This window comes from Coregonus clupeaformis, chromosome 34, assembly GCF_020615455.1.
Source record: "Coregonus clupeaformis isolate EN_2021a chromosome 34, ASM2061545v1, whole genome shotgun sequence".
Classification (NCBI taxonomy): Eukaryota; Metazoa; Chordata; class Actinopteri; order Salmoniformes; family Salmonidae; genus Coregonus; species Coregonus clupeaformis.
Window position 1 is genome coordinate 6,073,856 of NC_059225.1, and position 16,070 is coordinate 6,089,925.

At 44.7% G+C, this 16,070-nt stretch overlaps 1 protein-coding gene across 1 annotated transcript in view; it reads left to right on the top strand.

Annotated features, from left to right (window-relative positions):
• Window positions 1–15,383, top strand: part of LOC121549739 (late secretory pathway protein AVL9 homolog) — a 52,521-nt gene extending 37,138 nt beyond the window's left edge. The window contains exons 15-16 of the mRNA XM_041861592.2: window positions 12,226–12,314; window positions 13,777–15,383. Coding sequence (XP_041717526.2) covers window positions 12,226–12,314; window positions 13,777–13,901 — 214 coding nt within the window. The 3' untranslated portion in view covers window positions 13,902–15,383. The remainder of the gene's footprint in view (window positions 1–12,225; window positions 12,315–13,776) is intronic.
• The last annotated feature ends 687 nt before the right edge of the window (window positions 15,384–16,070 follow it).

The window sequence follows — 16,070 nt, forward strand, 5'->3', positions numbered from 1 at the left end:
GTTCAACACAGCTCCCCTATTCATCTAGATCATACTGTTAGGTTGGTTCAACACAGCTCCCCTATTCATCTATATCATACTGTTAGGTTGGTTCAACACAGCTCCCCTATTCATCTAGATCATACTGTTAGGTTGGTTCAACACAGCTCTCCTATTCATCTAGATCATACTGTTAGTTTGGTTCAACACAGCTCCCCTATTCATCTAGATCATACTGTTAGGTTGGTTCAACACAGCTCTCCTATTCATCTAGATCATACTGTTAGGTTGGTTCAACACAGCTCTCCTATTCATCTAGATCATACTGTTAGGTTGGTTCAACACAGCTCTCCTATTCATCTAGATCATACTGTTAGGTTGGTTCAACACAGCTCTCCTATTCATCTAGATCATACTGTTAGGTTGGTTCAACACAGCTCCCCTATTCATCTAGATCATACTGTTAGGTAGGTTCAACACAGCTCCCCTATTCATCTAGATCATACTGTTAGGTTGGTTCAACACAGCTCCCCTATTCATCTAGATCATACTGTTAGGTTGGTTCAACACAGCTCCCCTATTCATCTAGATCATACTGTTAGGTTGGTTCAACACAGCTCCCCTATTCATCTAGATCATACTGTTAGGTTGGTTCAACACAGCTCCCCTATTCATCTAGATCATACTGTTAGGTTGGTTCAACACAGCTCTCCTATTCATCTAGATCATACTGTTAGGTAGGTTCAACACAGCTCCCCTATTCATCTAGATCATACTGTTAGGTTGGTTCAACACAGCTCCCCTATTCATCTAGATCATACTGTTAGGTTGGTTCAACACAGCTCCCCTATTCATCTAGATCATACTGTTAGGTTGGTTCAACACAGCTCCCCTATTCATCTAGATCATACTGTTAGGTTGGTTCAACACAGCTCCCCTATTCATCTAGATCATACTGTTAGGTTGGTTCAACACAGCTCCCCTATTCATCTAGATCATACTGTTAGGTTGGTTCAACACAGCTCTCCTATTCATCTAGATCATACTGTTAGGTTGGTTCAACACAGCTCTCCTATTCATCTAGATCATACTGTTAGGTAGGTTCAACACAGCTCCCCTATTCATCTAGATCATACTGTTAGGTTGGTTCAACACAGCTCCCCTATTCATCTAGATCATACTGTTAGGTAGGTTCAACACAGCTCCCCTATTCATCTAGATCATACTGTTAGGTTGGTTCAACACAGCTCCCCTATTCATCTAGATCATACTGTTAGGTTGGTTCAACACAGCTCCCCTATTCATCTAGATCATACTGTTAGGTTGGTTCAACACAGCTCCCCTATTTATCTAGATCATACTGTTAGGTTGGTTCAACACAGCTCCCCTATTTATCTAGATCATACTGTTAGGTTGGTTCAACACAGCTCTCCTATTCATCTAGATCATACTGTTAGGTAGGTTCAACACAGCTCCCCTATTCATCTAGATCATACTGTTAGGTTGGTTCAACACAGCTCCCCTATTCATCTAGATCATACTGTTAGGTTGGTTCAACACAGCTCCCCTATTCATCTATATCATACTGTTAGGTTGGTTCAACACAGCTCCCCTATTCATCTAGATCATACTGTTAGGTTGGTTCAACACAGCTCTCCTATTCATCTAGATCATACTGTTAGGTTGGTTCAACACAGCTCCCCTATTCATCTAGATCATACTGTTAGGTTGGTTCAACACAGCTCTCCTATTCATCTAGATCATACTGTTAGGTTGGTTCAACACAGCTCTCCTATTCATCTAGATCATACTGTTAGGTTGGTTCAACACAGCTCTCCTATTCATCTATATCATACTGTTAGGTCGGTTCAACACAGCTCCCCTATTCATCTAGATCATACTGTTAGGTCGGTTCAACACAGCTCCCCTATTCATCTAGATCATACTGTTAGGTCGGTTCAACACAGCTCCCCTATTCATCTAGATCATACTGTTAGGTCGGTTCAACACAGCTCCCCTATTCATCTAGATCATACTGTTAGGTTGGTTCAACACAGCTCTCCTATTCATCTAGATCATACTGTTAGGTTGGTTCAACACAGCTCCCCTATTCATCTAGATCATACTGTTAGGTTGGTTCAACACAGCTCTCCTATTCATCTAGATCATACTGTTAGGTTGGTTCAACACAGCTCTCCTATTCATCTAGATCATACTGTTAGGTTGGTTCAACACAGCTCTCCTATTCATGTAGATCATACTGTTAGGTAGGTTCAACACAGCTCCCCTATTCATCTAGATCATACTGTTAGGTAGGTTCAACACAGCTCCCCTATTCATCTAGATCATACTGTTAGGTTGGTTCAACACAGCTCCCCTATTCATCTAGATCATACTGTTAGGTTGGTTCAACACAGCTCCCTATTCATCTAGATCATACTGTTAGGTTGGTTCAACACAGCTCCCCTATTCATCTAGATCATACTGTTAGGTTGGTTCAACACAGCTCCCCTATTTATCTAGATCATACTGTTAGGTTGGTTCAACACAGCTCTCCTATTCATCTAGATCATACTGTTAGGTAGGTTCAACACCGCTCCCCTATTCATCTAGATCATACTGTTAGGTTGGTTCAACACAGCTCCCCTATTCATCTAGATCATACTGTTAGGTTGGTTCAACACAGCTCCCCTATTCATCTATATCATACTGTTAGGTTGGTTCAACACAGCTCCCTATTCATCTAGATCATACTGTTAGGTTGGTTCAACACAGCTCTCCTATTCATCTAGATCATACTGTTAGGTTGGTTCAACACAGCTCCCCTATTCATCTAGATCATACTGTTAGGTTGGTTCAACACAGCTCTCCTATTCATCTAGATCATACTGTTAGGTTGGTTCAACACAGCTCTCCTATTCATCTAGATCATACTGTTAGGTTGGTTCAACACAGCTCTCCTATTCATCTATATCATACTGTTAGGTCGGTTCAACACAGCTCCCCTATTCATCTAGATCATACTGTTAGGTCGGTTCAACACAGCTCCCCTATTCATCTAGATCATACTGTTAGGTCGGTTCAACACAGCTCCCCTATTAATCTAGATCATACTGTTAGGTCGGTTCAACACAGCTCCCCTATTCATCTAGATCATACTGTTAGGTTGGTTCAACACAGCTCTCCTATTCATCTAGATCATACTGTTAGGTTGGTTCAACACAGCTCCCCTATTCATCTAGATCATACTGTTAGGTTGGTTCAACACAGCTCTCCTATTCATCTAGATCATACTGTTAGGTTGGTTCAACACAGCTCTCCTATTCATCTAGATCATACTGTTAGGTTGGTTCAACACAGCTCTCCTATTCATCTAGATCATACTGTTAGGTAGGTTCAACACAGCTCCCCTTTTCATCTAGATCATACTGTTAGGTTGGTTCAACACAGCTCCCCTATTCATCTAGATCATACTGTTAGGTTGGTTCAACACAGCTCCCCTATTCATCTATATCATACTGTTAGGTTGGTTCAACACAGCTCCCCTATTCATCTTGATCATACTGTTAGGTTGGTTCAACACAGCTCTCCTATTCATCTAGATCATACTGTTAGGTTGGTTCAACACAGCTCCCCTATTCATCTAGATCATACTGTTAGGTTGGTTCAACACAGCTCTCCTATTCATCTAGATCATACTGTTAGGTAGGTTCAACACAGCTCTCCTATTCATCTATATCATACTGTTAGGTCGGTTCAACACAGCTCCCCTATTCATCTAGATCATACTGTTAGGTCGGTTCAACACAGCTCTCCTATTCATCTAGATCATACTGTTAGGTAGGTTCAACACAGCTCCCCTATTCATCTAGATCATACTGTTAGGTTGGTTCAACACAGCTCCCCTATTCATCTAGATCATACTGTTAGGTTGGTTCAACACAGCTCCCCTATTCATCTATATCATACTGTTAGGTTGGTTCAACACAGCTCCCCTATTCATCTAGATCATACTGTTAGGTTGGTTCAACACAGCTCTCCTATTCATCTAGATCATACTGTTAGGTTGGTTCAACACAGCTCCCCTATTCATCTAGATCATACTGTTAGGTTGGTTCAACACAGCTCTCCTATTCATCTAGATCATACTGTTAGGTTGGTTCAACACAGCTCTCCTATTCATCTATATCATACTGTTAGGTCGGTTCAACACAGCTCCCCTATTCATCTAGATCATACTGTTAGGTTGGTTCAACACAGCTCCCCTATTCATCTAGATCATACTGTTAGGTTGGTTCAACACAGCTCCCCTATTCATCTAGATCATACTGTTAGGTTGGTTCAACACAGCTCCCCTATTCATCTATATCATACTGTTAGGTTGGTTCAACACAGCTCCCCTATTCATCTAGATCATACTGTTAGGTTGGTTCAACACAGCTCTCCTATTCATCTAGATCATACTGTTAGTTTGGTTCAACACAGCTCCCCTATTCATCTAGATCATACTGTTAGGTTGGTTCAACACAGCTCTCCTATTCATCTAGATCATACTGTTAGGTTGGTTCAACACAGCTCTCCTATTCATCTAGATCATACTGTTAGGTTGGTTCAACACAGCTCTCCTATTCATCTAGATCATACTGTTAGGTTGGTTCAACACAGCTCTCCTATTCATCTAGATCATACTGTTAGGTTGGTTCAACACAGCTCCCCTATTCATCTAGATCATACTGTTAGGTAGGTTCAACACAGCTCCCCTATTCATCTAGATCATACTGTTAGGTTGGTTCAACACAGCTCCCCTATTCATCTAGATCATACTGTTAGGTTGGTTCAACACAGCTCCCCTATTCATCTAGATCATACTGTTAGGTTGGTTCAACACAGCTCCCCTATTCATCTAGATCATACTGTTAGGTTGGTTCAACACAGCTCCCCTATTCATCTAGATCATACTGTTAGGTTGGTTCAACACAGCTCTCCTATTCATCTAGATCATACTGTTAGGTAGGTTCAACACAGCTCCCCTATTCATCTAGATCATACTGTTAGGTTGGTTCAACACAGCTCCCCTATTCATCTAGATCATACTGTTAGGTTGGTTCAACACAGCTCCCCTATTCATCTAGATCATACTGTTAGGTTGGTTCAACACAGCTCCCCTATTCATCTAGATCATACTGTTAGGTTGGTTCAACACAGCTCCCCTATTCATCTAGATCATACTGTTAGGTTGGTTCAACACAGCTCCCCTATTCATCTAGATCATACTGTTAGGTTGGTTCAACACAGCTCTCCTATTCATCTAGATCATACTGTTAGGTTGGTTCAACACAGCTCTCCTATTCATCTAGATCATACTGTTAGGTAGGTTCAACACAGCTCCCCTATTCATCTAGATCATACTGTTAGGTTGGTTCAACACAGCTCCCCTATTCATCTAGATCATACTGTTAGGTAGGTTCAACACAGCTCCCCTATTCATCTAGATCATACTGTTAGGTTGGTTCAACACAGCTCCCCTATTCATCTAGATCATACTGTTAGGTTGGTTCAACACAGCTCCCCTATTCATCTAGATCATACTGTTAGGTTGGTTCAACACAGCTCCCCTATTTATCTAGATCATACTGTTAGGTTGGTTCAACACAGCTCCCCTATTTATCTAGATCATACTGTTAGGTTGGTTCAACACAGCTCTCCTATTCATCTAGATCATACTGTTAGGTAGGTTCAACACAGCTCCCCTATTCATCTAGATCATACTGTTAGGTTGGTTCAACACAGCTCCCCTATTCATCTAGATCATACTGTTAGGTTGGTTCAACACAGCTCCCCTATTCATCTATATCATACTGTTAGGTTGGTTCAACACAGCTCCCCTATTCATCTAGATCATACTGTTAGGTTGGTTCAACACAGCTCTCCTATTCATCTAGATCATACTGTTAGGTTGGTTCAACACAGCTCCCCTATTCATCTAGATCATACTGTTAGGTTGGTTCAACACAGCTCTCCTATTCATCTAGATCATACTGTTAGGTTGGTTCAACACAGCTCTCCTATTCATCTAGATCATACTGTTAGGTTGGTTCAACACAGCTCTCCTATTCATCTATATCATACTGTTAGGTCGGTTCAACACAGCTCCCCTATTCATCTAGATCATACTGTTAGGTCGGTTCAACACAGCTCCCCTATTCATCTAGATCATACTGTTAGGTCGGTTCAACACAGCTCCCCTATTCATCTAGATCATACTGTTAGGTCGGTTCAACACAGCTCCCCTATTCATCTAGATCATACTGTTAGGTTGGTTCAACACAGCTCTCCTATTCATCTAGATCATACTGTTAGGTTGGTTCAACACAGCTCCCCTATTCATCTAGATCATACTGTTAGGTTGGTTCAACACAGCTCTCCTATTCATCTAGATCATACTGTTAGGTTGGTTCAACACAGCTCTCCTATTCATCTAGATCATACTGTTAGGTTGGTTCAACACAGCTCTCCTATTCATGTAGATCATACTGTTAGGTAGGTTCAACACAGCTCCCCTATTCATCTAGATCATACTGTTAGGTAGGTTCAACACAGCTCCCCTATTCATCTAGATCATACTGTTAGGTTGGTTCAACACAGCTCCCCTATTCATCTAGATCATACTGTTAGGTTGGTTCAACACAGCTCCCCTATTCATCTAGATCATACTGTTAGGTTGGTTCAACACAGCTCCCCTATTCATCTAGATCATACTGTTAGGTTGGTTCAACACAGCTCCCCTATTTATCTAGATCATACTGTTAGGTTGGTTCAACACAGCTCTCCTATTCATCTAGATCATACTGTTAGGTAGGTTCAACACCGCTCCCCTATTCATCTAGATCATACTGTTAGGTTGGTTCAACACAGCTCCCCTATTCATCTAGATCATACTGTTAGGTTGGTTCAACACAGCTCCCCTATTCATCTATATCATACTGTTAGGTTGGTTCAACACAGCTCCCCTATTCATCTAGATCATACTGTTAGGTTGGTTCAACACAGCTCCCCTATTCATCTAGATCATACTGTTAGGTTGGTTCAACACAGCTCCCCTATTCATCTAGATCATACTGTTAGGTTGGTTCAACACAGCTCTCCTATTCATCTAGATCATACTGTTAGGTTGGTTCAACACAGCTCTCCTATTCATCTATATCATACTGTTAGGTCGGTTCAACACAGCTCCCTATTCATCTAGATCATACTGTTAGGTCGGTTCAACACAGCTCCCCTATTCATCTAGATCATACTGTTAGGTCGGTTCAACACAGCTCCCCTATTAATCTAGATCATACTGTTAGGTCGGTTCAACACAGCTCCCCTATTCATCTAGATCATACTGTTAGGTTGGTTCAACACAGCTCTCCTATTCATCTAGATCATACTGTTAGGTTGGTTCAACACAGCTCCCCTATTCATCTAGATCATACTGTTAGGTTGGTTCAACACAGCTCTCCTATTCATCTAGATCATACTGTTAGGTTGGTTCAACACAGCTCTCCTATTCATCTAGATCATACTGTTAGGTTGGTTCAACACAGCTCTCCTATTCATCTAGATCATACTGTTAGGTAGGTTCAACACAGCTCCCCTTTTCATCTAGATCATACTGTTAGGTTGGTTCAACACAGCTCCCCTATTCATCTAGATCATACTGTTAGGTTGGTTCAACACAGCTCCCCTATTCATCTATATCATACTGTTAGGTTGGTTCAACACAGCTCCCCTATTCATCTTGATCATACTGTTAGGTTGGTTCAACACAGCTCTCCTATTCATCTAGATCATACTGTTAGGTTGGTTCAACACAGCTCCCCTATTCATCTAGATCATACTGTTAGGTTGGTTCAACACAGCTCTCCTATTCATCTAGATCATACTGTTAGGTAGGTTCAACACAGCTCTCCTATTCATCTATATCATACTGTTAGGTCGGTTCAACACAGCTCCCCTATTCATCTAGATCATACTGTTAGGTCGGTTCAACACAGCTCTCCTATTCATCTAGATCATACTGTTAGGTAGGTTCAACACAGCTCCCCTATTCATCTAGATCATACTGTTAGGTTGGTTCAACACAGCTCCCCTATTCATCTAGATCATACTGTTAGGTTGGTTCAACACAGCTCCCCTATTCATCTATATCATACTGTTAGGTTGGTTCAACACAGCTCCCCTATTCATCTAGATCATACTGTTAGGTTGGTTCAACACAGCTCTCCTATTCATCTAGATCATACTGTTAGGTTGGTTCAACACAGCTCCCCTATTCATCTAGATCATACTGTTAGGTTGGTTCAACACAGCTCTCCTATTCATCTAGATCATACTGTTAGGTTGGTTCAACACAGCTCTCCTATTCATCTATATCATACTGTTAGGTCGGTTCAACACAGCTCCCCTATTCATCTAGATCATACTGTTAGGTCGGTTCAACACAGCTCCCCTATTAATCTAGATCATACTGTTAGGTCGGTTCAACACAGCTCCCCTATTCATCTAGATCATACTGTTAGGTTGGTTCAACACAGCTCCCCTATTCATCTAGATCATACTGTTAGGTTGGTTCAACACAGCTCTCCTATTCATCTAGATCATACTGTTAGGTTGGTTCAACACAGCTCCCCTATTCATCTAGATCATACTGTTAGGTTGGTTCAACACAGCTCTCCTATTCATCTAGATCATACTGTTAGGTTGGTTCAACACAGCTCTCCTATTCATCTAGATCATACTGTTAGGTTGGTTCAACACAGCTCTCCTATTCATCTAGAGCATACTGTTAGGTAGGTTCAACACAGCTCCCCTATTCATCTAGATCATACTGTTAGGTTGGTTCAACACAGCTCCCCTATTCATCTAGATCATACTGTTAGGTTGGTTCAACACAGCTCCCCTATTCATCTATATCATACTGTTAGGTTGGTTCAACACAGCTCCCCTATTCATCTAGATCATACTGTTAGGTTGGTTCAACACAGCTCTCCTATTCATCTAGATCATACTGTTAGGTTGGTTCAACACAGCTCCCCTATTCATCTAGATCATACTGTTAGGTTGGTTCAACACAGCTCTCCTATTCATCTAGATCATACTGTTAGGTAGGTTCAACACAGCTCCCCTATTCATCTAGATCATACTGTTAGGTTGGTTCAACACAGCTCCCCTATTCATCTAGATCATACTGTTAGGTTGGTTCAACACAGCTCCCCTATTCATCTAGATCATACTGTTAGGTTGGTTCAACACAGCTCCCCTATTCATATGTCCCTATATCTTGTTGCATACAACAAGCGCTCCACTGACAGAGAGAGAGGGAGAGATTTTCTTCTTTTTTATAAATTTTTTGGAAAACAGCCACGTGACTGCATGACTTTGTGCCGGGCCTGGAGGAAGAGGACTGGAGTCCAGGGCTGGCTGCCGACCGTCGCTATGCCAACAGACAGGGGGATCTGTTTTATTGTGAGGTGTGAGCGGGCTGGACGGGGCAGGGCTGTTTATTTGGGTCAGGCAGTGTAGTGAGACAGTGACGTTTGGGCCTGTCTTTCTGTCTGTCTGTGTCGGAGCTCTGGCGCTGCATTGGTATCGCAGAGAAAGAGAGAGAGAGAGAGATAGAGAGAGATCTGTGGTGTGTCACTGTGAGAGACTGAGGCTCCATACATCAGGTATAAAAGGTGCAGTGAAATGCTTACATGCAAGCTCCCTCAACATTGCAGTACAATTATCAATAATAAGTAGGGGTGTAGAATCTCTCCTCTGGCCGGCCAGGGGCAGTAGGGGTGTAGAATATCTCTCCTCTGGCCGGCCAGGGGCAGTAGGGGTGTAGAATATCTCTCCTCTGGCCGGCCAGGGGCAGTAGGGGTGTAGAATATCTCTCCTCTGGCCGGCCAGGGGCAGTAGGGGTGTAGAATATCTCTCCTCTGGCCGGCCAGGGGCAGTAGGGGTGTAGAATATCTCTCCTCTGGCCGGCCAGGGGCAGTAGGGGTGTAGAATATCTCTCCTCTGGACGGCCAGGGGCAGTAGGGGTGTAGAATATCTCTCCTCTGGCCGGCCAGGGGCAGTAGGGGTGTAGAATATCTCTCCTCTGACCGGCCAGGGGCAGTAGGGGTGTAGAATATCTCTCCTCTGGACGGCCAGGGGCAGTAGGGGTGTAGAATATCTCTCCTCTGGCCGGCCAGGGGCAGTAGGGGTGTAGAATATCTCTCCTCTGGACGGCCAGGGCAGTAGGGGTGTAGAATATCTCTCCTCTGGCCGGCCAGGGGCAGTAGGGGTGTAGAATATCTCTCCTCTGGCCGGCCAGGGGGCAGTAGGGGTGTAGAATATCTCTCCTCTGGCCGGCCAGGGGCAGTAGGGGGTGTAGAATATCTCTCCTCTGGCACGGCCAGGGGCAGTAGGGGTGTAGAATATCTCTCCTCTGGCCGGCCAGGGGCAGTAGGGGTGTAGAATATCTCTCCTCTGGCCGGCCAGGGGCAGTAGGGGTGTAGAATACTCTCTCCTCTGGCACGGCCAGGGGCAGTAGGGGTGTAGAATATCTCTCCTCTGGACGGCCAGGGGCAGTAGGGGTGTAGAATATCTCTCCTCTGACGGCCAGGGGCAGTAGGGGTGTAGAATATCTCTCCTCTGGCCGGCCAGGGGCAGTAGGGGTGTAGAATATCTCTCCTCTGGCCGGCCAGGGGCAGTAGGGGTGTAGAATATCTCTCCTCTGGCCGGCCAGGGGCAGTAGGGGTGTAGAATATCTCTCCTCTGGCCGGCCAGGGGCAGTAGGGAGGTATAATATCTATTTTCTGGCCGGCCTGGCAAAATAGAATTGCAGTAAACTTGCTTTAAAACGTCAAAATGTTCTCTACGCCCCATGGCAAAATGTGTCGAGTTGCAGGAAATTAACTCTTCAACGTTTTTATTTTCTCTCCGCTGTCAAGAGAGGGGGGGGCTAAAATGTGGGGGGGCCACCCAACAAAATGTCACTTAGGGCCTCCAAAAGGCTAGGGCCGGCTCTGACTGCATGTGTGGGCCCTCATGATGACTTCAGTTTTTTGTGGCCCCCCATCCCTGATATAGGGAATAGCGTGCCATTTTGGATGCGGCCTGTATCCTGTATGTAGTGTACTACTGTAGTACTGTGATAATGTAGTACTGTGATACTGTAGTACTGTGATAATGTAGTACTGTAGTACTGTGATAATGTAGTACTGTAGTACTGTGATACTGTGATAATGTAGTACTGTAGTACTGTAGTACTGTGAAACTGTAGTACTGTTATAATGTAGTACTGTAGTACTGTGATACTGTAGTACTGTGATAATGTAGTACTGTAGTACTGTGATACTGTAGTACTGTGATAATGTAGTACTGTAGTACTGTGATAATGTAGTACTGTAGTACTGTGAAACTGTAGTACTGTGATAATGTAGTACTGTAGTACTGTGATACTGTGATAATGTAGTACTGTAGTACTGTGATACTGTAGTACTGTGATACTGTAGTACTGTAGTACTGTGATACTAGTGCCAACCATAGCAGGTGCCAGGTAGGGAGGGGTCACAGAGGGGGGGGGGGGGGTCACAGAGGGCACTGATGTTGACGTGGAAGGGACGACAGCTGAATTCCAAATAGACCCCTAGCCCATACACCCTACTCCCTAGCCCCTACCCCCTAGGCATTCCTGTAGATGTGAGAGGTTTGGATTGGTCTATGGCTAAGTAATATCGGGAAACTTCTACCAAGCCAATGCCATAAGGCTTATCTATCCTCAATGAGGTTAATAAGAAGAGTTGATGGTTATATCTATCCAATCATTAGACCAAGACCAGTGGCCATCTTGGCACTGTAATGTTGAAATGTGTGTTGACATCTGGGTGCTTTAGAAAGACAACCAGGCTGGATTTAGTTGTGTATTTGTTGTGAAATGTACCCGGGATAACATCCGGCCACTCCAGCTCAGCTCTCAGGTTGGCTGGCTGGGTGGGATAATTAGATCCCACCACCTGTGACCGTCTCTCAACTTCTCCTTCTGTAGAGATCTACTATAACGGGTTGTAGGAACACACACAGTGTTTAGATAGAGCACTACTGTTTGTTTCTCGGAAGAGCGGAGAAATGTCACACTGCTACCCAGGGTTTATATCTGGGTGCCACATGGTTGGTGGGTTGGTTGGTTGTGACTGAGTAGCCATTCTGTTTTCTCTCTGTGAATTTCAGCTCGGTGCAGAACAGTGAACGGGGAAAGAAGATGGGGGCAGCTGTGATCACCACCAGTCGGAGTGTTGTGCAGACTGGAAAGGCAGTAGGTGAGACAGACAGACAGTCTCTCTAGCCAACCCTTCTCCAGTGAGACAGACGGTCTCTAGCCAACCCTTCCCCAGTGAGACAGACGGTCTCTAGCCAACCCTTCCCCAGTGAGACAGACAGACAGTCTCTCTAGCCAACCCTTCTCCAGTGAGACAGACGGTCTCTAGCCAACCCTTCCCCAGTGAGACAGACAGACAGTCTCTCTAGCCAACCCTTCTCCAGTGAGACAGACAGACGGTCTCTCTAGCCAACCCTTCTCCAGTGAGACAGACAGACGGTCTCTCTAGCCAACCCTTCTCCAGTGAGACAGACAATCCGACTCTCTAGCCAACCCTTCCCCAGTGAGACAGACAGACGGTCTCTCTAGCCAACCCTTCCCCAGTGAGACAGACAGACACTCTCTAGCCAACCCTTCCTCAGTGAGACAGACAGACACTCTCTAGCCAACCCTTCCCCAGTGTGACAGACATACACTCTCTAGCCAACCCTTCCACAGTGAGACAGACAGACACTCTAGCCAACCCTTCCACAGTGAGACAGACAGTCTCTCTAGCCAACCCTTTCCCAGTGAGACAGACAGAGACACTCTCTAGCCAACCATTCCCCAGTGAGACAGACACTCTCTAGCCAACCCTTCCCCAGTGAGACAGACAGACACTCTCTAGCCAACCCTTCCCCAGTGAGACAGACGGTCTCTCTAGCCAACCCTTCCCCAGTGAGACAGACAGACGGTCTCTCTAGCCAACCCTTCCAGTGTGACAGACAGACACTCTAGCCAACCCTTCCACAGTGAGACAGACAGACACTCTCTAGTCAACCATTCCACAGTGAGACAGTCAGTCTCTCTAGCCAACCCTTCCTCAGTGAGACAGACAGTCTCTCTCTAGCCAACCCTTCCCCAGTGAGACAGACAGTCTCTCTCTAGCCAACCCTTCCCCAGTGAGACAGACAGACACTCTCTAGTCAACCATTCCACAGTGAGACAGACAATCTGACTCTCTAGCCAACCCTTCCTCAGTGAGACAGACAGTCTCTCTCTAGCCAACCCTTCCCCAGTGAGACAGACAATCTGACTCTCTAGCCAACCCTTCCACAGTGAGACAGACAGACACTCTCTAGTCAACCATTCCACAGTGAGACAGTCAGTCTCTCTAGCCAACCCTTCCACAGTGTGACAGACACACTCTCTAGCCAACCCTTTCCCAGTGAGACAGACAGACAGTCTATTTGTATACAGTAAATGGGGTTGCATAATTTTGATAACTTTCCCAGAATTCCTCGGTTTTCCAGAAATCCTGGTTGGAAGATTTACTGAATCAGGAGGGAATAAACAGGACATCTGGAATCCTGCAAACAAAATGTCTGCAAAACCTGGGATTCTGGGGGGAAAAGTTACTGTAATTTTGCAACCCTTAACAATACAGTACTTTATATGTAATCCCTCCTGTCTCCATCCTCCAGGTCAGTCGGTGGGTGGAGCTCTGACCAGCGCTAAGTCAGCCATGTCCTCCTGGTTCTCTATGTTGGCACAGCCAGCTATCGTACCCACGCCAGAGCCTCCGTTACCTACAGAGACCAAGCCTTGACCACCTGCCTGCCTACCTGTCCCCCTCACCCAGTCCGTCTCTTCTCACAGCCAGCTATCGTACCCACGCCAGAGCCTCAGTTACCTACAGAGACCAAGCCTTGACCACCTGCCTGCCTACCTGTCCCCCCCACCCAGTCTGTCTCTTCTCACAGCCAGCTGAGTGTGCGGAGTGCCCCGAATCTAGCGGGAGAGACTAGGGTTAACCTAACCCCTCTCCCCCAACAGTCCTCCCCTGACTCTCTCAATTCATCTTTCCTTGATTTCTTGCATTCTTTATCCTCAACCTCATTGGAGAAGCAAGTCAGAGGGGAGGGATCTTGGACCGTGTCCTCCAATACGGTTGAGAAGGAGGCGTGGAGATGGGATGCGACAGCGCACTCCTCCTATCCCTCCTCTCAGAACCAGGTAGTTACAGGAGAAACTGGGTTGGGCAGAATAGGTTGTATTTGTGTGTTTTTAGGGAAGGGTTTTATTTGATGAAAAATGTGTTGTTTCAGGCCATTGATGGGATCACAACACAACAGATGGATCCTGTCTGCATCCCAAATGGCACCCTATTCCCTATACAGTGCACTACTTTTTTTTTTTTTTTTCAAAAGGAAAAAAAAAAATACTTACAAAAAAATGACTTTTATATAAAGGGAATAGATTGGCATTTGGGATACGACCCAGGTCTGCAGCACCCTTTCCTTCTGTCGTCCCTCCCATCCACAGGTTACTGCTCCAGCACGGAAGACAGACGGACACACAGGCAGACAGACGGACAGGGGGCAGAGAAAAATACACTACTGTCATTCCCCAAACAGACATGTCCATGCTCGGAGCCTCATGCACTTTAGATTTGAGTGTTTTCTCTGTGTGGCGGAAGACCTTTGTGTGTTTTATCCCAGACCAGTGTTTTGCTCTAACTGTAGATCAACAGGGTGTGTACTGTATATACTGACGGTCTTTAATGACAGTGTGCATCGCTGGCTGGATGCTGTTTTTAAATGTCTGCGTCAGATGGCAGCACTCCTACGCGACTCCCGTCCCTGCAGTAAGACAACGGTGTTACCGTAAATCAGCAAGACGTTGGGCCAGCGCAAGATCAGATCACTCTCAGATTGCAGAAGGACAGGAAGAGTCCCAAATGGTAGCCCTATCCCATAAATAGTGCACTACTTTTGACCAGATCCCTATGGGGTTGGTTTGGTGCCATTTGGAACATATTGTGTTTGTCATTCCTTCAGGAAAAGAAAACTGTTTTGGACACTCGTTGTATCCCCACCCTATCATGTTATAGTGAACTCTATACAGAGATGAAGCCTGGAGGAATATGGGATTTAAACTAATGTACAAATATATTTTTATTTTAGATTGATGTAGTTCTTTGAGCTATTCGTGTTCTGTATTATTTCATGTTTTCTGTGGACCCCAGGATGAGTAGCTGCTGCTATCGCTACAGCTATTGGGGATCCTAATAAAATACCAAAAAATTGTTTTTGGGACTCACACTTAATCATTGTGATTTCCCTCTTCGTCATGACAACACTGGAACCAATCTCTACTAATCTATGGACCACACCAACTATGGTGTGTGTGTGATATAGCACCCTATTCCCTAAATAGGGCACTACCTTTGACCGGTGGCTTTGGTCAAAAGTAGTGCACTATATAGGGAATAGGACGCACCTATGTGTCTGTACATAGTAAAGATGATTTATATACGGAAAACAAAGAATGTAAATGCAACATGCAACAATTTCATATGTGGAAATCAGTTAATTGAAAGAAATTCACATGACTGAGAATACAGATATGTATCTGTTAGTCACAGATAACTTTAAAAAATAAAAAATAAAGAAATGGGCCTCAGGATATCGTTATGGAATTTCTGTGCATTCAAATTGCCGTCAATAAAATTACATTTTGTTTCGTTGTCCGTAGCTTATGCCTGCCCATACCATAACCCCACCGCCACCATGGGGCACTCTGTTCACAACGTTGACATCAGCAAACCGCTCACCCACAGGACGCCATACACACGGTCTGTGGTTGTAAGGCCGGTTGGACCTACTGCTTATGGTAGAGAAAATGAACATTCAATTCTCTGTCAACAGCTCTGTTGGACGTTCCTGCAGTCAGCATGCCAATTGCACGCTCCCTCAAAACTTGAGACATCTGTGGC